General features: G+C 39.8%; 1 protein-coding gene across 1 annotated transcript in view; it reads left to right on the plus strand.

The window, feature by feature from the left end:
- SCEL (sciellin) overlaps positions 1-27,374 on the plus strand; it is a 165,963-nt gene that overhangs the window by 44,607 nt on the left and 93,982 nt on the right. The window contains exons 3-5 of the mRNA XM_040620240.1: positions 21,942-22,003; positions 22,809-22,926; positions 25,722-25,781. Coding sequence (XP_040476174.1) covers positions 21,961-22,003; positions 22,809-22,926; positions 25,722-25,781 — 221 coding nt within the window. The 5' untranslated portion in view covers positions 21,942-21,960. The remainder of the gene's footprint in view (positions 1-21,941; positions 22,004-22,808; positions 22,927-25,721; positions 25,782-27,374) is intronic.

The raw sequence follows: 27,374 nt of genomic DNA on the forward strand, positions 1-27,374 counted from the left end.
CACTGACCGTGAAATGAAAAAAATCAGACATGATGATCGTGAAATTATGAAATAATCTAAAAGTAAAGACTTTAGTTATAAAAGTTGATCGGCAAAAAAAAAAAAAAAGCTGATTTGCCATTCTAAATTTTTCAGTGGAAGGAAGAGTAATTCTTCCTTCTAATCCCTGCAGAATTGGTTGTTTCAGCCTGCAAGAGGAGGCTCGCACTGGGTTTGTGGTGTAGCTCACATTTGTCTACGGGAGATGATGTGACTGGGAAAATGTGGACAGACATATACTACCTCGAGGAACTGTTATTGCTGCTGCAGAAATGCTGCTTTAGGCGGGTGCAGGGACGAGCAGGAAAGTAGCAAAACTTTGAAGCAGGCTTTCTTGACTTTGGCACTGTTGAGGAGAACCTGGCTGCAAGTCCTGCTTACCCAACTAGATTTCTGTTCCTATTTCCCTCACTAATTGGACTAGTCATGCCACACACTGCCGCAGACTGCCAAATCCTGAGCTATATTCATAAGCAGGAGTCTGGAAGACCTTAAGAAGCAAATCTAGGAAGGCAAAGTGCATGGATGGCTCTTCTTCCCTTCATACAAACTTCAAAACTCAGTATCAGCATTAACCCCCAGGCCTCTATACCTGGGAGTCTCTATACCATGTAACTATGCCCATAAAATTGCTGTGTATTACTTTATCCTGATGTATTGTAGCTATTTAATTCAATGTCCATCTCTCCAAACATGGTGAATTCCTGGAGAGCAAGCACTGGATCTCATTAATTTTCCTGTCCTTTGGACTGAAACAGTACTAGAAGCACTTACTTAATTAAGTGCTATTAAGCAGTACTTAATATTTGTTAAATGAGCAAATGATTGAAGAAGACAAATGAGAATAAGAGGGATAAATTGGTAAATCCATTACAGAGGACAATTTGCTAATATTTATTTACCAACATTAAAATGTATAAACTCTTGGAACCGGCAGTTACATCTATAAGCATTTATCCTACAGATATATACACGTGCCAAATATTTATGTACAATGTTACTCACTGCAACATTGTCTGTTAGCAGAAGCTTAGAAATGATGGAAATGTCCATTAATGAAATAGATTATGGCATATGCATAGGATGGAAGGCCAAGCAGCTACAAAAAACATATCATGGATAGATTTTTCAGGATATAATTTTTAAGCAAAAAAAAAAAAAGATTCAGAATAGTATTATATGCAAACATTTGTGTAAAAAATGGAAGAAACATCTGTGTCTTACATTTGCTTATATATCTATAAATATCTATGGAAGGACCCAGAAGAAACTAAATAACTGCCCTTTTCTGAAGATCAAAGTTTGGGGGGAATGGAAGACTTTTCATCGTATTCCTTTCTATACTTTCAATTTCTGAAAAATGTAAATATATGGCTGGTTCAAAATATATTGTGTAAATATTTTTTAAAAAGAAAACTGCCTGTGGATGGTTATAGCAACTTTGTTCATAACTGCCAAAAGCTGGAAACAAAGAAGATGTTTTTCATTAGGAGAATGGATAAATAAACTATCGTATAGACAGTGGAAGAGCTAACAAGCAATGAGCTATCAAGCGATGAAAAGACATGGAAGGACCTTAAATGCATATTACTAAGTGAAAGGAGCCAGTCTGAAAGGGCTACGTACTGTATGAGTCTAACAAGATGACATTTTGGGAAGGCAAAACTGGAGACAGTAATAAGTTCAGTCATTGCCAGGAGTTGTGGGGAGGGAAGGATGGCTAGACAGAGCACAGAGGATTTTTAGGGCAGTGAAACTATTCTGTATGATACTCTAATGGTAGATACATGTCCTTATACATTCATCCTAAGAGTGATGTCCTAATGTAAATTACGGACTTTGAGTGACAACGATGTGTCAGTGTAGATTGATCCATTTAACAAATGTACGGGTCTGCTGGGGGTCGTTTATAAGAGAGGAGGCTGTGCATGTGCAGGGGGAGGGGTGTATGGGATTTCTCTGTACATGACTCTCAGTTTTGCTATGAACCTAAAACTGCTCTAAAAATAGTCTTAAATAAGTAAATATTCTTTAAATTAAAAAAAAAAGAAAACCGATGTGTTAGATTGACACTATCATTCAGGGACCCTGGATTCTGAAGCCACTCAAGGCCATTCTCTGGTCTAATACTGCAATCCAGCACACGTGGGCTGTGATGATTTAAGGGCATATAGACATACGTTTCCTGCTAAAAGCCATTGTACTTTTCTGTCACCTATTAGTCAGGGCTCAGGTCTGCTATAATTTAGCTCATCCTGTGGTCTAGCCACAGTCTCATGGATCAAGTAGTGCACCTGTGCCTTCCTGGCATTTTGGAGAGACAGTGGCTCTGCAGTCAGTCTGCCTGGATTGGAATTCTAGACACATCTGATTCCTAGCTGTGTTTATCTTGGGCTTTTGTTTTCTTATCTCTATCATGGATACAACAGCAGTTCCTATTGTGTAGGGTTTTTGTGAAGATCAAATGAAATAATACATGTAAAGCACTTAGCAGTGATTGGCACATATTGAAACTGTTGGTGTTGCTATTGTTATTGTTATTTTCATCACCGTCATTAGATTCACCATCAACCATGCCTAATCTCTGCTGTTTTCTTTGGGCAGGGGAATTCCTGTTTGTAGCACGAAGAGTCAGAAAAGACTCAGAGCTGAGTCCTTCTGGTTCTTCCTGATGTTTTCTATAGACCAAAGGTTTGGAGTCCTGGTTTAAAAAAAACCCTGACATCTTCATGGTTACCTTTATGCAGTTGGTAAAGAAGTCTCATCAGTCCCACTGCACCAAGAAGGACATGGGCTCAGGGTTAAGTGATTTGCCCGTGGTGAAGAGTGGGTCTGCACAGAAAAGGGCCCTCCGGCTCCCGTGCAGCCTCTGCTGAGCTCCCCACTGGTCTGCATTACGCTGGCCCTGGCAGAGTGTATTAAACAACACACCAGCTCTTGCAGCGCTGGCAGTAATTCATTAATTCTGACATCTGTCTACTCCCAGCCAAAGAGAAATTGGCTCTGTAATTATCATCCTAATGATATATCTTTGTTTTAACATGCGCATAACATTTTTTCCATCTGGGAGGAAAAAAGAGGAACCCTCTATTTTTCCACCCCGGAGTCCCTATGTAATGATTAGAGAACTAGATGCTGATTTGTCCCATTTGCTTTTTTAAAAAAATTTATTTGAGACAGAGAGAGAGATTGACATAGAGAGGGACAGAGAGAGAGAGAACAAGCGAGGAGGAGGGTCAGAGAGAGAGGGAGAAACAGACTCTCCACTGAGCAGGGAGCCTGATGTGGGGCTTGATCGATCCCAGGACCCTGAGATCACAACCTGAGCTGAAGGCAGACGCTTAACCAACCAAGCCGCCCAGGCACCCCCTTATTTGCTTTTTTTTTTTTTTTTTTTGCATTTTCCACATCACTTTTGGAATCTGTCTGGGGTAAGGAGGTATCTTAGTCTGCTCAGGCTGCTGTAACAAAATACCACAGACTGGGCAGCTTATAAACAACAGAAATTTAATTTTCACTGTTCTGGAGACTGGGGGGTCTGAGATCAAGGTACCAGCATGGTTAGGTGAGGCTTCTCTTCCTGGTTCATAGCCTCACTGTGTCCTCATGTGAAGGAAGAAACTAGAAAGTTCTGAGAGGTCTCTTTTATAAGAACACCAATCCCATTCATGAGGGCTCCACCCTCATAAACTGAACCTCCCAAAGGCTCCAACATTACCTACCCTCTTTGGGGCTTAGGATACCCACATATGAATTTCAGGGGGACACAAACATTCAGACCATAGCAGAAGGCGACAATCATTTAATAACAATTATTAAATTAATGTATGAAAAGTACTTAGAACAATGCCTGACACATAAACAGTACTATGTATTTGCTATTCTCATTATTATGTAATAGTAAGGGCTCATTTTGGCTGATAGTTTCATTGGATATAATACATAGAAAAAGCACTGCTTTATTATTTATTTATTTATTTATTTATTTATTTATTTATTTATTTATTAAAGATTTTATTTATTTGACAGAGAGAGAGACAGCCAGTGAGAGAGGGAACACAAGCAGGGGGAGTGGGAGAGGAAGAAGCAGGCTCCAAGTGGAGGAACCTAATGCGGGGCTCAATCCCGAAACGCCAGGATTACGCCCCAAGCTGAAGACAGATGCTTAACGACTGAGCCACTCAGGCGCCCCGAAAAAGCACTGATTTTAAAAAAAAAAAAAAGGGAAAAAGAAAAAGAAGAACGACTCTTCTATTTTAAGAGATACATTCAGCAAAAAATCCCCTGTCTGAGACACATGGCAGATACTGTTAATTAAAATTATGGCACTCTCCTGTGTAAGTCCAAAGACGCTTTACAAACCTCATCATATCCCTCTAGGCAGCCACCACCAAGCAATCGGCATTGAGCACCTGCAATAGAACATTTGCCCTCCGAGTCTAGGAGCTCATGTTCTGAAGAGACCTTGAGAACTCAGACACTCGCAGTGAAAGAGGCAGGTGGACCAAGTATCCCAAGCATGCTCAAGGCCTGAGTGAAACCAAGACCAAACCTATTTGGCCACCTCCCCACCCAAACACATTCTTGACTGACCTCTTCAGACTTGGAGATTCTTAATTGTCAGCAGTCTTTTCACTGAATTGCTGCTCAGCCAGGAGGAGGTATAAATTTTGCCTAAGTGTTTAGAATTAGCCCCTTCTTCTTGAGTCAAAGATTTGGTTCTAAATGAAAGGACACTGGTGTGGCTTAGTGGTGTGGATTCCTGCTATATAAGAGGAACCATCAATTACATGCAGAAATAATTGCTTGGAAGCTCAAAAGCCTAAGATGTATCTTGGGCAGTATATTTTACTTCATTAAAATTTAAAAACTTATTATTCTAGTTCTATAGTTTATGAGGACAAAAACATACATTTAAACATTCTATAATGTAAGTTACTACCTGTCCCTACAAGTTGGCTCTGAAACTGCTTTAGCCCTCATTTGGCTAAATGAATGCTGAATCATGCTGAATATAACTTCTAATATATTTTACTGAATATAACTTCTTTATAACGCTGAATATAACTCCTAATTTATTTTTTGAATTGAGCCAGACATGGTTTTTCAACTTTCTCCTCTCTAGTATTAATATCCAGCCTCAATCCAACCAACAATTACCGGCATCACAGAAATTTAGGACAAATTTCTAAAATATTTTGCATTTATAAAATTCCATAGAAGGACCGAAGAGACATGTATATATATGTTACTTTTATTTTTTTAAATTTAAAATGTTTTAAAGATTTTATTTATTTATTTGACAGAGAGAGAGAGCACAGGCAGGGGGAGTAGCAGAGAGAGGGAGAAGCAGACTCCCTGTTGAGCAGGGAGCCCGATTCAGGGCTTAATCCCAGGACCCTGGGATCATGACCTGAACCGAAGGCAGATGCTTAACTGACTACGCCACCCAGGCACCCATGTATGTTACTTTTAAAGAACATTTTAGATTTTCAAATTCTTCAGCCCAGAAAAAGGGCACGTTAAGGAAGTGATGTCCCAGTGCATAATGACTGCATACTATAATTGCCTGTACCTTCCAGTCTTAACATTTTTCTACTTGTTGTTATGGTCATTTCTGTGACTACAGCTCAGCTGGACTATAGTGTTCAGGAGCTGTCTTGAAACTGGGAGGATTTGGTTAATTGTTGGTATTACAGATGAATGAAGATGACCCAGGAAGTTCTAATGACTTGGCTTCACTCAGCAATCTTCCAGGTTTGCTGAGCTTCTCATAAAGCCTCCCTGGCTACTATAGGAGGTGCATTTCAGAGCCTGTAAGGGGGACCCCCACCAAGCATGGCTTTTCTGTGTTGTTGCTTCCTCCCCAGAGCAGGTGTTGACACTGGAGTCTACTTCCGCCCTCAGATGTGAAAGACGTTCCAAGCATCTCTTTCACATTGTTATCTACATTGAAATAGTAAAAGGATCGGAATTCTTATATTTCATAATGCATGTTTCCTCTGATGGTTTTATAAAATATCCCATGTGTAGAATTTGCGTCCTTTCTTATTTTCTGATCTGAGTTTCAAAGGACTTTTCTCTCCAAAAGGATATGGTTCCCACGATCAATGTACTTCCTGTGCTGTGCCTCAGTGCCCCAGCCTTCCGGCCACCGCGGGTAGATAGAAAAAAACTCTTCCTACCTTAAGGTTTGGTTTTGTTTTTTAAGAGAATCCAAAATGGGTTGGGTACTACGCCTCCTTGTCAGTGATATAGTTGTGTGTATTGTTGATATCAATTAAAAGGGCGATAACAGGAGCACATTCTTTTTGGCATAACAAGGCCATAACTTAGAACAAGAATGCACCAGACAGAGACAGTAGGTCCATGAGTGAGCCTGTTTTAATTGAATTGGTATTTATACAAGGTGACACCCTCTTTCACACCACCCACCTCCTCCCTGGGTGACTCAGCCACCGAGGGAGAAGCCTCAGAACTGTTCATTAACACACTCAAGGAGCGGTGGAAACGACACTCATTTAAGTCCAGGTACACATTGGTTTCTGCGGGATCCACCTGGGGAATTGCTGCAGGCAGTTTAGACAAAAAGTCCTGGTTTTCGGCTCAAGAGAGGTGAGTTGAATGATATTTGCAAACATAAATATATCTGCTTTATTTGTATAACTTTCCCTGTGTTCTTTGCAAATGATCACAACGAGAACTTACTGTATTAACTTTGTCTTTTCTCCAGTGAAATTTCGACAGCTTCCAAGGGGCTGTTCTGCTTGTCAACAGCTCTGCTGCTCCTTGTGATTTGAGGTGGCATTGCCTTTTAACTTCCCTGCAGCTTAACACAATCACAGGCAGCAGAGAAACGAGAGGCTCTTTGAGTTTCCTTGTGGGAGCTGTCAGCTGGTGAATCTGATCACCCATAAGGATAGTAAATTCTTCAAGGCAGTTCTATTTCGCAAGTGGCTATAAAAACATTTTTAAAGGACCTCCCTGTTTTCACAGATGATGCTTTTACGGTGTACTCCATTATTTTATAGATTTGTTTGTTTTGACTTCTAAAAACATGGCAAGCACTGAGCTGCGAGGGGGAGATGCCAAGCCCATACCCCACTACCCCATCTTCCCCAAATGAGAAAAATCACATTTCTCGCACGAGTGTACCAAGGAATAAAGCGGGGTGGGGTGAACTGGGGGGGGGAGGGTAGCGTCCTCCAGGGATTCGTGTACATTTGGCCAATTTGTCTATGCTATATCCTGAGTTCTAACCTTAGAATTGATTAATGTAGATGAGGGGCAATTTTCAACCTCTATTCATATCCTAGTCCTGAAAAATTGGTTTTAGAAACTGATTCTTTGATAGGAATAGAAAAGTTATTCTAATCAGGTTTCCTTTATAATTGATAGCAAAGCTGATGTGTCTGACTTGTGTTTTTTTCTCCACCATTTCCTTTCATGATACAGAGCTGTGGGACTCAAACTTGGGGCCACACGCAGTTTGCAGGTAGCAGCTGTGTGCCCTCCACAAGGGTGTCTCTCACAGCACACCTGGCTCTGCCTTAAGTTCTAGCCTTCTCATTGCTTCCCATTGCTGACCAGGTCATGTGCGTCTCAGAGAGATTTCGAGCTCAATTCCCAAAAGTTTACTGAGGAGTTTTATAACCTGGCTTTCAAACATTTATAGTAACCAGAAAGCTAAAATACAGCCTTTGTGGATTATAAGTTTACTTTTCATGAAAGGGGAGCAAATTTAAAACTGGCTTTCACTTTCACAGTTTACAAAGCAGATACGGTCTTTCTGGTATTTTTGTACTCCAGTGTTTATTGGAACAATCAGTTTGAGAAAACTGAGATATGTTATCAGTAAAAATTTTAGCAAAACATTTGTTGATTTTAAATGTCAGGTTAGACAGAATGCAGATAAACAGGCCAGGGTTTTTATGAAAATTTTAGCTTCACATAAATCTTTGATCCAATTGACATAAATTTCTGATTGCAATGGAGCATAGCCTTATCTAGTCTAACCCGTGAGTTTTTTTTTTTTTTAAGATTTTATTTATTTATTTGACAGAGAGAGACAGCCAGTGAGAGAGGGAACACAGCAGGGGGAGTGGGAGAGGAAGAAGCAGGCTCCCAGCGGAGAAGCCTGATGTGGGGCTTGATCCCAGAACGCTGGGATCACGCCCTGAGCCGAAGGCAGATGCTTAACAACTGCGCCACCCAGGCGCCCCTAACCCATGAGTTTTTTAGATGAGGACAACAAAACATATCAGTGTTGAGCAACTTGCCAAGACATGGTTAACAGAACCAGAACGAGAAGTCTATCGTCTTACTGAATTTTTCAATGATTTTTCAAATTTCTTTCACATAGAATATGTAGGAGCCATAAATGAGCTTCCCTCTGGCTTTATAAAAGAGCTAAAATGATATGGAGATAAGAACTTCCTTATCCAGTAATACTTGTGTGTGTGGTATGACTGTGACATAATGAGATACATTTTTGTCTGTGGTTTGTGGGGTCAGTCCTGTTATTCATTGTATTCCCAGGGTTTTAATCCAAGGAGTGGCCGGCCGCTCTGCAGGACGGCAATGTGGTGTGAGTTTGGAGGTTGTGTTGCTCCCCATCCTCACCTCAGCTACCATTCTGTCGCTGCAGTGTCTTCTCTAACCACTGGAATTTTGACTGATATGCCTAAAAAAGTCATTTTTCTGTAAACGAAGCAAAGAGTATATGTTTTGAATGACTAATCTCATACTGTGGAATGAACTGCATGTAATTCACTAAGCAGTCAACCTAAGTAAACATGATTTAACTGAGAGTGTCCCTGTGATTCAGGCATTAACTTGAAGCATTCTTCAAGAAGGAAGTGATAAAATCCTTGGCCAGCAGTCCAAGGGAAATCTTTGTTGTCCCACACAGCTTGTCTTCTGATATGATCTGCTTCCCACTGGTTGATCCGATTTCCTTCTCTCTTGCTGAGAACTTTGAAATAAGGGTTTTATGTATTAATTTCTGTGTACTGTCATTAGTTTCTCCGAGTTTCCTTTTTAATCACAAGTCTTATCAAATATGTTTAAGTGTTTCTAGTTTACCGTTGTAAAAATCCATGTGATTTTAGAATTTGGGAGAGGCCCTTCTTCAAACGGATGCTTTCCCAAATGACAGCTGTGTTTATTAGATTGCATTTTATGTCAGTTGCTAAACTTATTAAGGATACAGGTCATCCTTTTATTGTGATTATTAATCGGAAGAGTGCCTTTTATGGCTCTCCATTAAATGACAACTAGCTTACTTCTAGACATGAGAGCCAACAGTGCTGAATCCTCATCGTAATTGTATACTTGAGAACTCTAAGCATCTAAATAATTTATTCTGCATTTCTAGACCTGATTTTCCCTGGCCTAAAATGTGATTAAGTCTCCTTTTATGGAACCTCCTGGGGGAAGTAGTGAACTGTAGACCATACTTTTCAAACTGGAACACACACATCCCGGGAGACTGGTGGTATTTGAGAAAATGCACACATGCCACACGGTATTGAGAGCTAATTTTAGTTAAAAGGTTTTGCAGAAAAATGCCCTCCTACAACCCTGCCCTTTTCCCCATTCCTTCCCAGTGTTCTCACTTTTGTCATTAGGTAAAAGTTTGAAAGGAATTCATATAGAAAAAACTGTGGGAGGCTGCTGGAGTCCAGATAGACTTGGATTGAATCATGATCCTACTTTGAACCAAGGCTAACTTGTATGATCATGCATATCTCACAGCACCAGTAGATAAAAAGAAAATTTAGAATTCTTAATGACATATATATTTATTGCTATTTCTTTCACAATAGCACAAGAAATGTAAAACATCAAGAAAAAAATCTCCACGAGAAAAATGTGGGACCCAATTTTAAAAAACCACAAAAATTTACTGTAAGACACAAAAAATTTCTTGAGTAAAAGCCTTTTTGAGTATTGTCCCTAGATGGACAGATTGAATATCATAAATGTCAGCTATTCTGAAATCATTTGATAGGATTCATGCAATTCTGATCAAAAGTTCCAATAAAATATTTATTTTGGAATTAGAGGAAGTAATTTTAAAGTTTATCTGAAAGAAATAAGTGGGTGAGAATAGTTGATAGAATTTCTACAAGGGAAATAAATGAGGGGTGCTTGCACTGGTATTAAAATGTATTATAGGGGCGCCTGGGTGGCACAGCGGTTAAAGCGTCTGCCTTCGGCTCAGGGCGTGATCCCGGCATTCCGGGTTCGAGCCCCACGTCAGGCTCCTCCTCTATGAGCCTGCTTCTTCCTCTCCCACTCCCCCTGCTTGTGTTCCCTCTCTCACTGGCTGTCTCTATCTCTGTCAAATAAATAAATAAATAATCTTTAAAAAAAAAAATAAATAAATAAAATAAAATGTATTATAAAAAGATAGTAATTAAAAGTTTGTTTCAGGGCACGTGGGTGGCTCAGTCGGGTCCTAGGGCCCGAGGGTCCTAGGGTCGAGCCCTGGGTCCTAGGATGGAGCCCTGCATCAGGCTCCTTGCTCAGTGGGGAGCCTGCTGCTCCCTCTCCCTCTGTTGCTCCCCATGCTTCTGCTCTCTCGCTCACGCTATCTCTCAAATAAATAAAATCTTAAAAAAAAAAAAAAGTTTGTTTCCAGTGCAAGAAACTAAAGACAGGTTTCTGGAACAAAACAGATAGCCACGAAGCATTCTAGAATATGTAGGAATTTTATATGTGACAAAGGAAGAATTACATATTAATAGGAAAGGTATTCATTCCACCATTACCAAAGTAAATCTATATGTATTAGAGTTTCCATGTAACAATAAAATATTTTTTTAAAAAATTATAAGAAAGCATATGTAAACATTTAATTAATCTCATTTGTCTAATAAATATCCCTCTAGAACTGATTATGTGCCAGGTACTTTAATAAGTTTCTGGAAACACAGCTGTAAGAGAAGATAGTCTTGTTTACAGTTCTCAGGATTTACTCTGTGTGTGTACACGTGTGCATGCCCTGGGGATAGTAGAATAGTCAGCCACACAAACAGGCAGTCTGTTTGGTAAATGTTTTTATGGAGAGATACTCTTTGCTATTTGAACACTTACTAGGGCCCTTAACTCATCCTGGGGAGGTGTGGGGCCAGGTTGTAATGGTGTCACTGAAAGCTTCTGGGAGGTTATGTGACCTGAAGAATGAATAAAAGTCTTTCCTGAAAAGAGAGTAAGGGGTGTGGAAAGATTCAGAACAAAGACCGTTTGGGTCCTAGTGCGTAGAGTAAGCAACAGCCTAAAGGTGATAAAATGGATGAAACCTTCAGGGAATTAGCGTGATTTAGTGTGGCTGAAACTAGAGCTTGAGTGAGGAATGGGGAGTGGGGAGAGATGAGGCAGGAGGGTGTGGACTCGTAAGCCTTGTCAACAACTTGGCTTTTAGCCTGACGGAAATGGAGCACCATTGAGGAGTTTTAAGCAAGATGGTGACTCTTTGGCAGAGAACGGATTAGAAGAGATTAAGTCTAGAGACCAGGAATTTATTTAGGAAGCTATTAAAATAGTAGGCAGATTATGGCAACTTGAATTGGTAGCTTGAATATGGAAAGAAGTAAAAGATATGTAGGAGCAGAGTTGTAGGTCTTGGTGATTGTTTGGATTTTGAGGTCAGAAAGAAATTTCATGCGTGGTCTACAGGAATTTTTCAAGAATGAAAAAATTTATAAGGGGAAAGACAATTAGAGAAGTGAAAGCTGCTGATAAAAGCATTCAAAATTAGAAGGCAAGTGAAAATTGGAAAAGTAAAAATTAATATTACTGATATATGAAGAAAATAAGAAAGCAGTAAGAAACACAATATAAATCAATGGAAAATTCACAAAATAAATAAAATAATGGATATAATTATGAAAATATGCAATTGAGGTAAAGTGATTCCACTTTCATTTATTAAATTACTATAAGTGACAATTCTAAATACTGGTGAATGTATGGACATTTATATGCTGCTGGTACATTATAAGATGATACAGGGTTTAAGGAAGATTTGACAACAGGGATCAAAAACATTTTAGAAGTTACACCCCTTGGCAAGTAATTTCACTTCTAGGGATCCATCCAAAGAAAATAATCAGAGATGTGGTCAAAGATTTTTATATGGTTTTGTTGGAAACAACAGAAGAATTATATTAATAAGCACATAAGATGAAATATATTTTAGTTGCAGAAGAAATGATCATTTAATTGTTTTTAATGACATTGAAAAATGTTGATCAGTAGGATCTAATAGGCAAAGAAAATCCTGGAAGAAAGTAATGATACAGATGAAAGGTGTCTCATTTTTCTTCTTCTTTGTGCTTTCTTTGACTTTTCGCATTTTCTTTTGAGCATGTATTACTGATATAATGAAAAAGATGGTACAGTGTAAGATTGGAATAAAGAATGACCTCATGACAGAGCCGTTGTGAATATGAAATATGGTAAAGTACTTATGGTAACTAATGGGGTTTTGGCTCATTGTCCATGGTTAAAAATTTGGGTTTTCACTCTTTAACAAATGTTTTCAGCCAGAACTGAAAATAGCCCATGAAGGGCTCAGGTGATAGATAACTTTAGTTTGATTTTTATTAGTGAGTATTTGATCAGTGTCTTTTATAGAGTGAAATAGATCATTGTCCCAGAGAGTAGGACTCTGCATGCTACTCGATGCTGTCATTCTGCAGAAAAGATAGCTGGTGAGGGGCTCACACTAAAAATAGAACAAACAGAAAATGTTATGGTGGGTACCAGAAAACCGGTGGCATGTAGACATCTGGCTGGCTGAAAGATTTCACTCACGTTATGTGCAGAACTGTTTCACTGCCAGTGAACAAGCTTCTCATTGCTAAGCTCAGACTGTGAGATCGCGTGACTAAAGAAATCGCAAATTTCTAACCATCGCAGCAGGCTAAATGAGTCCTTACCAGCCTGGTAATTATTAGATTTGCTTCTACACTGCATGTGAAGGCTAAACACAATCCATTAATTTAAATGGACTTGTTAATGTTTGCACTTCATGAAGACCTGTTTGTTTTCTTCTTACATAATATTTCATGTTCCTTCAGGTGGTAATTGGTCATTTGGTGGTTTGTTTTTACTTATCTTCCAGAAGCTAAGACTTCTGTTTATTGGTTTGTAATTACTAGGCTCCTCCTACTCTTCTACAGAAAATAGTTTGATGGCATTTATCCTTTTCCAGTTTCTAGGGGGTTTTCCCAGTTACCAGTGATTTCTGGGAAACAGGGACTAGTGGGTATGGCACTGTCATTGGGCCATGAAACCCTCCAGACTTTCATACACAAAGGTGAATGTCACCTGGGAGTGTAAATATGCTAGTTTTTAGCCATTTTTTGCTGTATTTATTTCCTTATTCTACATTAGCTTTTTAATACTTTCCGTCACTATAATGATGTCCCCTAGGCAAGTATTCTCATTTGTTCTTTTTCATAAAGATATCAGTTTACTCAAGTATATTAGAAGCTTGGTAAATTGGAAGATTTTGGAGCAATTAAAATAACCAATTATGACTCAGTGCTGATCTCATGATACTTGGGTAAAATGATCCAAGAAAGCCCACTCCAATCTCGCTCTCAGTTGAGGTCCATCAGGGATCCACAGTGGAGGAAATGTCATTCTTCTCACCCTTTCTTTTAGCCTGTCACTTTCCACTTGCCAGCCCCTTTTTGTTTCCTGGGCTTCTGGGGACAGGAACTTTGTTGCTAGGTTGAATCCCAACTGTGCACCAGCTATGTAGCCTCGGGCAAACTATTCATCCTAAAACCTCGTCCAGAAACAACTAATATCACCCACTGCCCCCATTTCCAGCTCCTACCCTACCTTCTGCAAAAAGACTCTGACTTCATTGAAATCATTCATCACAGAGTTTCACTTAGGTGTAGAATGAGGATAATAATAGAATCAACCGTAAAGCCTTGTGCGTGTGTGTCTTAAATGAGATAATACATATAAAATTGGAGCTCCATACAGCTAACACTATCGTATGACCCAAATACCAAAAGTCAGAATTGATTTTTTCTTGTTTTTTTTTTTACTCCTTTCTCCTCTCATCATCTATTTTGTCAGCCTATTTTCCTCTTTTCTGTCTCACTTTTCCTGTTATTTTTCCTCTATGCAACACCCCATTCCAGTTTCTTTGCTCACTCGATCTTTCTGAAGAGAAAGGTAGCAGAGAGTGGTAAGGACCTTGTTAGGGAAGCTAAGAGTCATTTTGTCCTTTTGGGAAGGGAAGAGTAAGATCCATAGTCTTTTTGTCAAGAAGACCCAAATGGTGAAGGAAAAGACTGTAGCTTAGTTAGGAGGTGGTCCAGGAAATTTTGAGTTGGGACAGAAGGAGCTGGAACTGAGATTGGGTTTAACCTAACAGACCTAAGGGCTCTTGGGGAAGTGCTATTACTACAAATAGGAAACACTGAAGGAAATTGAGAAAGACCATAAGGAGATGAAGAAAAAGTTAAAAGAGGACAAATTTAAGAAATAGGAGATGTTTGATAGTTTCAGATACACCGAAAGAGAACTAAGAAACTTGATTGCTTTTGCGATTCAGAGCTTAAGAAGAGTGATTTCATCTAAAACCTAAAGACAGATGTCTTTGTGTGTAGGCTGTAGGCATGGGGTAAAAACCAGCTTTTTCTGGTGTTTGGCCACAAAGAGGAAACAAAAGATGGGCCAGAAGTTGAAAAGTTTTTTTCCTCTATCTTTATTGATTTGATGTCATGATGTCACATCAGAATTTTCAGCTTATGCATTTGATGCTTTAAAGGGAAGTCTTTTGTAGTGTTCAGTATAGACTTTCACACATCTTTTCCCATAAAAATTCCACATTTAAAATACAGTTGCTGGTTATCTGCCATTGTTAGGCATATGCACTGGTTACAGCTTTTTGAGAAGCTGACATTAGAGTCTTTCTCCTGAGAAGTTAAAAACTTAATTGGAATGAAACTGAAGGGCAGCACTTAGAAATAAGTCTAATTGGCTGAACCGAGGCTACTAAGGTGTCATTATTAGACACTTTATAGGCACATACAGACACGAAGATGTCTGAGTAGGTTTGAAACTCAGGGTAATCTCAGTACCTGAAATAAGTAATTTTTTAAAAAAATGCCATAAGATTAAAACTCGGCTGCATATATTTTTGACACTATCAATTTAATAATTTTTTTATCTCTGGTTCACTCGACAAAAGGATATTTAATTAATATTAATTAGTAATAAGGGTTATTCACAAAGACATATGTTGTTGATCCATCTTAGCAACAGTACAAGAAATATCCATATATAAAAAATGTTGCTTTATATTCTGGGCAAGACAGAAAGAGTTCCATTGCAGTAAACTTTCCGAGGCGTGAAAGGTGGATGAGACAGGGGCTTGCACCTTAGAGGTTTTAGGCTGGAGCTTCTAAGAATGGTTCTGGGCCACCAAATGGGCTGACATGGGGAGATGATTAGAGTCACATGGCCACTGGGTCGGAAGGAGGAAAAGGAGAAGGTGGGGCTGAAGGAGATTGTGTGGTAGGTGTAAGAGGAACATATGCAGGGCGCCTGGGTGGCTCAGTCAGTTGAGGGACCAACTATTGGTTTCTGTTTGGTTTGTGATCTTGGGGTCATGCATCAAGTTGCACTCAGCATGGAGTCTGCTTGTCTCTCTCCCTCTCCTCCTCCCCCACCTCCTGCCCCTGCTCTCATGCACTCTCTCTCAAATAAATAAATAGATAGATAGATAAAATATTTTTTTAAAAAGAGTGACACATGTAGATTTAATGAGAAAAATTTATTTTCTCACAATATTAGTCACTTCCATAAGAACAAAACTCTTGCATACTTATTAAACTATTATCACCTGAAAATAGAATATATTACATGTTCCTTTCTCATTTACTTTGTGTCAATGGACAGCATGGGGCTAAGAAAGAATATAAAACATTATCAGGTTCTCTAGCAGGGAGAGAGATGCAGGGAAGGAGTCTGGTCAGGGATAGTGCCCGGCCACTCATGGCTTCAGTGTAGATGCAACAGGAGTGAGGCTGGAGGCTGAGCTGTCCAGAGATGTTGGAGCAGCCATTCATTACTGCTGCTCCTCCCAGCTCCTCTTCCATTATCTTCCATTTTTCAGAACTCCAGGGCCTTTCCTTGAGTGTCTGGTGTTGGTTATATCATATGGTACTTGGAGTGGCATGTGGTATCATGTACTCAAAAGAGCCTTGGCACTGCAGTCATAGGGACCTAATTACAGTTCCTGGTTCTGCCACTTACTGTGTGACCTTGGGCAGGTTATTTAACCTCTCTGAGTTTTGGGTTCCTATAATTAGAGATAATAGTACTCATTTGGAAGGATTAAATAAAATAACATTCATAGAGCATGTGGCACAGTCTGAAGCAATAGCAGGGGCTCAACAAGTGATCCTTCTTGCTAGGAACATTGAACATATAGACATATTGCAAGAAATAGTGTTTTACTAACAAAAGAGTCACTGATATCTTTTTTTAAAAGATATTTTATTTATTTATTTGAGAGAGAGCACAAACGGGGGGTGGGCGGAGGGACAGGGAGAAGCAGACTCCCCTGAGCAGGGAGCCGGATGCGGGGCTTAATCCCAGGACCCTGAAATCCTGACCTGAGTTGAAGGCAGACACTTAACTGATTGATCCACCAGGCGCCCCAAGAGTTACTGGTATCTTATATTTTGTAGACCACCATGGGCTTTTTACAACTTACACCTTCTATTTGCTCCACAATGGCCTCGTAACAGGTAGGAAGAGCATTAAGCTTGTGTAATAAAAATATGGGAAAACAATCTTCTGAACAAACTAGGAAGTTTATTTTTTTCTTGCAAGGGAAGTCAAGAGTTAGATAATCCAGGGCTATTGTGGCAGCTTTGTGATACTGGCAAGGCACCAGGCTCCTTCAACTTCCTGCTCTGCTCTTCTTACTATGTGACTTTAGTCTTCATGGTTAGTCCATGGTCCCAAGATGGCTTGTCCTACCTTCTGCATGCATCCTAGTTTGAGAGAAGAGGGAGGGTGAAGCACAAAAGGCTAAATTCTTCCTGGGGACTTTCATGGAAGAGGCAACAAGATAGAACTGGGTGTCCTAGAGAAAGCAAGTGGGTTTGTTGGAAACTTTCCTAGAAAGTATTATAGAGACTCTGGGGTGGAGCCAGTGAGGTGTTTACAGGACAGCTGAGGCTAGTCATTGTTGGGGAGAATGAGGGTAAGGGCCATGAGCTTCATGGGTGTCTTTTCTCATTTGACTCCATTCCACTAGGACTTCTGGATAATGCCTAGCCATGGAAGGCATGAAAATGTCAGACCCACTAGCAGAATGTTGGATCTGATTAGAGCCATTCTCTAAATATAAGGTAAAGAGGAGATACCTGCTTTTCTCTGTACAACTTTGCAGGAAGTGCTAACGATGTGGGAGTCCTGGCATAGAGGAAAAAATGATGAGCCTCCAGCTAGAAAGACTCAGGTTGAGTCTTTGCTTTGCCACTCATTAGCTACTCGAGCTGAGTCTTTGCTTCTGTCTCTGCAAGGTAGGGATTGTATCACTCTAATTTTTTTAAAGCAAAGTATAGTTGTCATACAATGTTATATTAGTTACAGGTATAGAACGTAGTGATTTTGACAATTCTTTGTATTAGTGCTCACCACTCAAATGCAGTCACCGTCTGTCTGTCATCATACAATGTTATTACAATATTATGGACTATATTCTCTATGCTGTACTTTTCACCTTAGTGACTTATTATTTATTTTATAGCTGGAAGTTTGTACTTCTTAATCCTCTTCACCTATTTTGTCCATCCACCACTCCCCCCCCACCCCAGTTTGTCCTCTGTATTTATGAGTCTGTTTCTGTTTTTTTTTTTTTTTTAGATTCTACATATAAGTGAACTCATATGATATTTGTCTTTGTCTCTCTGACTTATTTCACTTAGCATAATACCCTCTAGGTCTATTCATTGTTATTGTGGAATTATATCACTGTTAAATGTTGTGGAAACCAAAAGGGATAAGCTATAAATTACTATAAAATCATCTAAAGTATTATTCTTGTCTGAACTCTTCTCCTTACCCAGCATAATTTAAGGAGCAGCCGGAGCCTTGCTTGGGAGGAGAATTGAGGTTGGATATGGGTAGAATAGCAAAGAAAATCTAATGCCTGGGGGGCACTTACTCAGAGCAGGTGGTATTGCCATTAGTAGCAGCCCCATGCAGTAGGACAGTTGAAGACACAAAGGGCAGAGGTCGGAGACAGTGTGACAGAGCCCTTTAAATAACCTAACTATTTTAGGAATATTTAAATCACTTTTTCTGTAAGTACTCTATTTATTTGATAGGGGTACCATAACATAATACCACAGACTGGTTGACTTAAACAACAGAAGTGTATTGTTTCATAGTTCTAGAGGCTGGAAGTCCAAGATCAAGGTGCTGTCAGGTTTGCTTTCTCCTCTGGCCTTTCTCCGTGGCTTGCAGATGGCCACTTTCTCACATGGCCTTTTCTCTGTGCACATACAACCCTGGTGTCTCTTTGTGTGTCCAAAATTCCTCCTCTTATAAGGTCACCAGACAGGTTGGAAGAGGACCCACCTAATGGCCTCATTCTAACTTAATCATTTCTTTAAAGGCTCTGTCTCCAAATACAGTCATATCTTGAGGTACTGGATATTGGGCTTTGACATTTGAACTTCGGGGGAGACATATTCAGCTCATAACAAGCACTTAAGGAGCATCTACTCTGCTCTAGGCAGGGGAAATATAGAAGGGAAAGACTTAGGTTTTGCCCCCGGGACACTCAGTCTTTTGGGAGAGATAGACAAATAGACAATTTTAAAAATGCTTTTTCTCCATTTACCTTGCCCTGTGTCTTACATGTAATTTGCAGTCTTTGCAAATGTATCATCAAATACACATTCATTGTTTACCCCACTGCAGAATCTCAGTTCAATCAGCTGTGAACTCTCCAGGTCTTTTGCAGCTCAGGAAGAGAATTTATTGGAGTCCATTGAGAAACAGAAGGTTAGCCAAGAGCCCAGATAAGCTGGGCCAAACTGAGGGGAAATGAACAAATAGTTGAGATTGAAGTTTATCTTCACATGCCTCTTTTCCACCTCTTTCTGCCAAATTTTAGTGAACTTCGAACACAGCCAGCCAGAGGCTGCCCACATTCCCTGCATGCCCAGTGTCCCAAATTTAAGGCTGTTCCATCCCCTCCCCACACCCAACCACACCTGCCTTATGTCTTTGTTCTCTGCTTTCCAAGATGATAGAGGCATGAGGTTAAAAATTGAGCATTTTCAAGGAGCCTGGGTGCTCAGTTGGTTAAGTGTCTGCCTTTGGCTCAGGTCATGATCCCGGGGTCCTGGGATTGAGCCCCACATGGTGGGGGGCCCTCCCTGCTCAGCAGGGTGTCTGCTTCTCCCTCTCCCCACCTTCCTGCTCATGCTCTGTCTCAAATAAATAAAATCTTTAAAAAAAAATTGAGTACTTTCAGTGTGTTGGGCAATAATATTAGACATTTTACAAATGTCATCTAATTTGATCTTCAAAACAGCTATTTCGCCTCATTTGATAGATGAGGGAGCCGAACTACAACACACTCAAGGTAAGAGTCAGTAAATAGCATCTTTTAAATGGAGATCTTTCTAACTTCACCAAGACCTTCAGACTCTCAGCTATTAGTGATGTGAACAGCTATTGATCTCTGTGAAGATAATGCCATGATTGATTACATTGGTGGTTAGTCTTAGGTTGGGTTCCTAGAAGCAGTGCCTGAGAGGAATTTGGGTGCCTGTGACTTACTGAGGGTAAGCACTCAGGAGAAAGGAGAAAGGGAAGCAGGAAGTAGAGGCAGGGGGAAGGGTTGAGCAAGGATATGCTCTCTGTCAGTCTGGCTTTGGCCTGATCCCATAGTGAGCTCTGAAGCATAAATCACCTGCAGAATTGGCTCTACGTTGTGGCAAGAGATTCACCTTTCACCCTGGGTCATTCAGCCATTGGCGGTAAGTTGTAGTGTGTGGGGAGGATGTGTAATCAGGTAGCCCCACCAGCAATCATGAGCCCATAGAGCCAAGCATGAGCTGGGTAGAGGGGACCTGGTCTGGGCACCAGCACATTCCACTCTCACCTACTCTAGGGTAGGGGTATGTGCATTCTTTTTTTTTTTTTTAAAGATTTTTTTTATTTATTTATTCGACAGAGACCGAGACAGCCAGCGAGAGAGGGAACACAAGCAGGGGGAGTGGGAGAGGAAGAAACAGGCTAATAGCTGAGGAGCCTGATGTGGGGCTCGATCCCATAACGCCGGGATCACGCCCTGAGCCGAAAGCAGACGCCTAACCGCTGTGCCACCCAGGCGCCCCAGGGGTATGTACATTCTAAAAGAAGGTCCCAAGAAAAAAGATGACATGATCCAAAGGAATGTGTCTTTACCACTTCAGGTCCTATGGCAAGTTATTGTAAGGTATATATTTGCATCAGCGGGTGAGAGACAGGGGCCTTTAGAACCTCTGAGTTATACCTATGAACAGCTGCCTGATAGTATGGTCTTAAGTTGGAATAGCATCTATAGTTTAATGATTGATGTTTGTGTACATTATTCATTTAATCATCACAAACCTATGATGGCAGGTTTCATTAGCCCATTTTACAGGGAGATTATGTGGTTCAATTACAGAACTTTTGTTTTTAAGGATTTTATTTATTTTTTTGAGAGAGAGTACATGCGCACAAGCATGGGGGAGGGGCAGAGGAAGAGGGAGAAGCAGATTCCCCAATGAGCAGGGAGGCTGACCCCAGGATCATGACTTGAGCCCTTCAGCCAAAGGCAGATGCTTAACCTACTGAACCACCTAGGCGCCCCTCAATTACAGAACTTTGACGTGAAAAAGCTTGGCCTATGACTTGCCCCCGGCTTGAGATCTAATGTCCCTCCATCATTTCACCCATGGTGTGGTTGGCTGGATTCTGCAAAAAACATAATACCCCACCTAGGGGACCAGCCATCCCCATTTGTTCAGGACTTTTCCAGTTTTAAAATAGAAAATCCCACATTCAAGGAAACCCAGGGCCAACTTAACCATTAAACAGAAAAAGCAATGCCTAGAGCCTATGGTACCTTTAGGGGCCTACAAAAAGGTTCTAATTTTAATTCCTTTTAACAACAGAAGAAAAAAATATGAATATTATAATAATAATGAATGTATGCTAATTAAGCCAGCCTGGATTACTTTTCATCTTTATACTAACAATCATAAAATACAATTTTTAACTGTGTAGGCATGTGCGCGCACGCGTGTGTGTGTGTGTGTGTGTGTGCGTGCGCGCCTGTGTATGTGTGTGTCTGTGTGTGTTTGTAAAGGACGAAGCCTATGAAAGCAAAAGTGCCTAGGACTCACAAAGTCATAATGCAGCCCTGAGTTCACTTTGCTTTCCCGGAGGCACTCTGCATATTGTGCTGTGAATTCTATGTCTCTATCTCCCTATTGACCTGACCAGACATTTCTCTTACTCATCTTTTTGTCTCCGGCCCCTGGCTTAGTGCCAAGCACACTATAAGCACCCAATGCCTATTTATTGATTGAATAAATGAGTTAATTGGTGGCCTCATTGAGCCAATTGCTTGTTATATAACATAGGGGACATTAACTGCTCTTGGCCTCAATTTCTACATCTGTATAATAAATACATTGGAATAGACGATCTCTCAGGTTCTTAGGGGGCACTTGATGTCATGTATTTGTGATATCAGATCTTGGGACTATCTTAATGTCATTGGAAAAGGGTCATTACCAATGAAAGGGTCACTTGTAGATTCTTAGAATCATTGTTGTGTTTTTCCCCCCTTATTTTTCTTTTAGATCCTTACTGGAAGACAGCATGTCCAATTTTACCTCGCGAAAAGTGTCTCCCACTGGAAATGGTAATGTAGATAATATTTTCCTTACTCAGAAAACTTAAAAATAAGGGGGGCACGTATTGCATGGTGCACTGGGTGTTATACACAACTAATGAATCATTGAACTTTACATCAAAAAATAAATTAATTAAAAAAAAGAAAACTTAAAAATCTGAGAAAAACAACTCATAGCTCTTAATTCTTTTATATAGATATGGAAAGCTTAGAAGCAACAGTCTAAATTAGCATTGCCAAAGTTAGGCTTAAGGAAAAAGTAAGAGTGCGAGAGCTTTTACTCATGTAAATGCAATGCAAATTTTTTTAAATTAATAAAACATTCTTTTGTGTGTGGGACATATTCTATGCTTCTGACTCCCCCGAGATTAAAGAATTCAGTTACTTGTAATCAAAAGCACCAGGACTTCTTGACTAGGTACTTGTAAAACAAGTCTTGTGTGTACTTTTTTTTTTGCCCTGTGTATATTTCTGAAGCATATTTCATTTTGAATAAAATGGTCAACCCACCAAACCGTGGTTTGGTTTATGTGACGCCTGTGGTTCTGTATTCCCGGGAGCCACATAGGACTCATGAGCTGTGTTGGAGTTTCACTTGGCACCTGAGCCGTTTTATATGTTATCTGTGATGCTGGGTGTGGGATTTGTTCTCTCTTACCAGCACATCCTATTTCGAAACAATGCTGACCTTGTCAGCCTAGAAAATGGATGCTGGCCAATCAGATGCGCCTCTCAAGACACCCAGGTTTACAAATTCACACTTGACCCCATGCAATTGCATCTCCCAGTTTTGTTTTGTTTTTTCTGTTGATAGATATGAAGAGTACCACTCAGGGGATCACATTGAGGCAACAGGGTTTTCATGAGGTGAACAAAAGAAGGACTTTCTTACAGGACAACAGCTGGATAAAGAAACGTCCCGAAGAAGAAAAGTAAGAGGGTGTGGATAGGGTGAAGGGTGGGTGGGTGGATGAGTAGAGAGAGCCGTTCTCTAGCTGGGAAGCTAGTGGTCATCTGGAAAGCAGGTGCTTTCCTTAAAACACTTTGTTGCATGGCCTAATATTTGGTAAGATTTAGTAGGCATACGTTGGCTTTCAGATTTTCAAGAATATTGCTACCATTTTTATTATCCACATAGCGAAGAGCATGTGAGTCATCTGGGAGAAAAAGCAGAGTTTCACTGTTACAACTAGAATGGACATTTGTGTCTATTTGATAAACTGAAAAGAACATGACTTTCCAGTTTCCCAAAAGGTAATATTTAATCCGTGGTAGGGAGACTCCTCATGCACATTCATCACATCAGTTGAAACAAATAGTAGTATGATTCCTAATTTACAAATTTAATAATAATTTACCTAAAATCTCTATATGTGCAAGTGAAATCAATACATTCTCAACTCATTTTAATCTCAGTGGTCATATATCTCTAGGTATCAGGTGGTGCTAAATGTGGTATTACTTTGCAAGGGAAAATATTTACCATCAAGAACGTTTTGTCTGTTTTGAGCATTGCTTCTGCTAGCTCTATGTTATAGATCTGAAAACTACAATTGTAGGTGTATTGCCTCATTGTCAACATAGATTTACAATAAACATTTGTCCAGCCCAGATATATTTAGTGTAAATTATATATATATACATATGTGTATGTTTTTTGATTCCCTTTTATGTACAGGTACACACTTTACATATAAAACACCTTTAAATCTCCGAAATCACACAAGGCAGGTATTACATTCACTATTTTATAGAAGAGGGATCTGAGATTCAGAAAAGTTAAGTTACTTGTCCAATCCACATAGCTATTAATTATTGGTGATGGAGTTGAGATTTTAACATGACCCATTGTCTTTCTGTTACACCAGTGGTTCTCATTCAGGGGCGGTCTTATCCCCAGGGGATGTTTGGTAAGATCTGGAGAAATTTTCAGTTATCAAAATTAGGGAGTACTCCTGACATCTAGTGGGTTGAGGCCATGGATGCTGGTAAACATTCTACAATGCACAGGGTACTCCCCACAACACAGAATTATTAAGCCCATAGCGTCATAGTGCTAAAAATGAAAAGCTCTGCATTATAAGATACTTACTCTAAACTTTCTACTAAACTGCCCATATATAGATATTTGAGGAACATACTTGTAACTGTTAAACGAAGATGTCTATTAATTTCTATTATTAGATCTTACTATTTTAAGGGAATATAGGGGTATTTAAAGACTCACATTGACTTTTGAGATAACGTTCTTGGACAACAATCATTTCCTTAGTAACACACATTTACTACTCTGTTAGAGCCTAATATGGCACTTTTATTTTTCCATAGAGGTAAAGTGATGTCAAATGTGAATCATAAATTCTGTGTTGCAAATATTTGCACAGATGGGTGAGGATAGAGATGTCTAAGACAAATTATAATTGGTAGGAATGATGGTTTTATGCCAGGCATACCTCCTTTATAAAGGCCCAGGGAAGCCAGCTTGGATGGCATCGCAGCTGCCGAATGAAGGGAAAATGGGCTCCGATGCTTCCCCCACTCCTACTGGCCCAGGTCTGGGCTGTGTGTTATGATTCTTCCTCAGGTCAGAATGCGTCCGGTGTCTGCTACACTCTCACAAGTTTAGGGAACGTATACCAAGAGAGATGGAAAACTTCTCTTGGGATTTTTGAGGGTTAAATTTGCTGGAATTGTTTCAGTTTCACTGTTTCTCTTTCTTTTTAATTATCTACTAGTTTCTTGTATAGCTTTATTATAAATAGTTCCAGAGCGTTGAGTAACATTAGGGGAGCAGAACCAGGAGCAATGTGGTATTTCAGGTTTGGTTGGGTTGACATAAAAAAGTTTCAGGTACTTGGTTCAAGGCCAAAAGCTCTACTACATGTTTCGACATTTCCTAAAATTGCCTGTACTTTCAGGTCTGCTGTAAAAAGTAAGAAAGACATGGTTTGGGGTTTTATGTATAAGGTCTATGTATGTAGGAACAGTTATGTATGAAGGGTTAACTGGGAGGAAAACCAAAGATTTGAAATAAAAAGTTCTGTGTCCTAGATCCATGCCTGTCACTGATTTTTTGTTCTTAAGAAAACCACAAAACCTCTGATCAGTTTTTTCTTCTGTGAATTGGGTATGACAGGGTCTTCTTTGCCTAATTCATAGGATTATTTTTAAGGACTAAACAGTTCTCATGATTCAAAAATGGGCCAAATCTCCTATGAATGATCCACCTTCTTAACCATAGATATTGGTACTTATTTTCCTGCTTTTTTGTCAAGGAAAACTATGAAGTCCATCAGATGAAAATGTCTATGTATAAAGGACTTAATTAAATTTAAGACATGTTTGTGAAAGCTTTTGCCTTCCTGCAGATAAGGACTCATAACATACACAAAGTAGATGTCCACATACATGTTCCCACACCCTGATAGAAAAAAAGTAACACTCATTCCATTGTTGAATCAAATGGAAATCTCATGGGATATATGAGAATAATGATCATTTGTACTAACAAACTTATTCCTTTTCACCTTGTTCACTTTTACCTTAAAAGTCTCACCACTTTTAAGGGAAAACTAGTAAAAATAAATGTATGGTTGTCTTCTTGTGCCTGAAATAAAATGAATTAACCTTGCTCTAAATGGTGAGCTCTTTTCTGTCTCCCTTATTTAGTGCTTACCAAATACTGTGGTAACTTTCCATGTGACTTAGTTGTGTTTTTTCTTTACAGAGATGAAAATTATGGTAGGGTGGTGCTCAACCGACATAACTCCCATGATGCCTTGGACAGGTGGGTGTTTCAGACAAGTTACATCATTAGCAGAAACACAAAGACAATAGTTTTGAGAGAAGACTTGTTTAAGACAGGCTGAATATTTGCAGCTAGCCTCAGGCTTTCCCTGGCATTCTGGAAGACTCTGTGATATCATTAGGAGCTTCCACATAGCAAAGTTTGTGCTTCTCCAACTCATGCTTCCAGAACCACAGCTTGGGGATATAGAATAACCAACCCACAGAGGTGGCCCTCTGGGTAGGAAAAAGAAAGGGCTGCCGCAGAAATGTGACCAGAAAAGATATCACAGAACCTTAGTAAAAGGAACGCTAAAATACAGAAATAACAGCCCCAGAGTTTACTTGCTTTATGGACAGTACACTTCTTTTTAGAAACTTCTAGGTTTGTGGAAAACCATTAAATGATACTTAGAGGCAAAAAGACTGACAGCAAATTAGAAAAATTCAGAGAAAACTCATAATCACAATAATGTAAATAATCTAAGACTGATCAAATAAGTAGGTAATACTCTTGTTAAAACACATTTATGCTCACACACAAACAACTACACCCATCAGAAGAACCTGAGTATTTATCAGACACAAGTTTCATTTGGTCCAGTAGCCTCTGTCTGTCTGTCACCAAGATGTATTTAGTAAAGGAAAGTGATTGTCTTTCATGGCATGGACTTTAAAAAGTAGACACTTGAATATTTTAGAAACTTTTATTTATGAATTTTTCTAAACCCTTTTAAACCTGTTCATAATTTTGACCTGTTCTAAGGGTACTGAGCTTAGAACCCTCTACACAAATTATCTGTTTGGTTTTCTAGTTCCCAGCCTTAGTTCATCTGACTGATTGTTCTGTGACTACCTTTGCCCTCTCCTTGGTCTTCATGATTTTGAAGATTACAGCCTTGTTCTCAGATGGCTCTCATCTCACCAAAGAGAGTCTGATCATTTCAGTCCAGCCACAAGTGGAAATTGCTCCCTCCATTTTACTGGCTTACTCCCCTCCATATATACTGGCTAACACAGTACATTGAACTTTTATCTTCAGTAACAAAAGTGTGTGAGCCCAAGATGTGTTCCCCATGACCCATAACTAGCGTCTCAAAATACGTGTTCCTTGAAGGGTAATGCAGATGATTTTTCTCCTTGCACTTGTTCAAATGGATGCCCACTTGGCCCTTTTTTGCCCTTTCACAGAGGCTGTACCCACTTTGATGGACATTTAACACCATTTTGGAGCATCTGTTACGTGCTGCCATAGCGCTAGGTCCTGGGAATACGAAGATGCAAAAGATATCACCCTTGACCTTAGGGAGCCCTTACATTCTGGGAAAATATGGATCCATAGACTACAAGACTAAAATTTACCATGGAGGTGCTATTGTAGATGTGGGCGACAGTGCCATGGGAGTAGAGACAAGAAAGCCTAACTCTGCCTGAGTTAACCCAGAAAGTGGTCTTTGGTGTTGGCGTTGCTGTTTGAAGGATGAGGAGGGGTTTCTGAGTCGGGAGGGGCGGCTGGTGGGCATGAAGCAGGAGAGAAGTGCTTCCAGCACAAGTGGCAATGTGTTTAAAAAGCTCCATGTGAGCAGACACTGAA

This window comes from Ursus maritimus, unplaced genomic scaffold (assembly GCF_017311325.1).
Source record: "Ursus maritimus isolate PB19 unplaced genomic scaffold, ASM1731132v1 scaffold_10, whole genome shotgun sequence".
In the NCBI taxonomy this organism is placed as follows: Eukaryota; Metazoa; Chordata; class Mammalia; order Carnivora; family Ursidae; genus Ursus; species Ursus maritimus.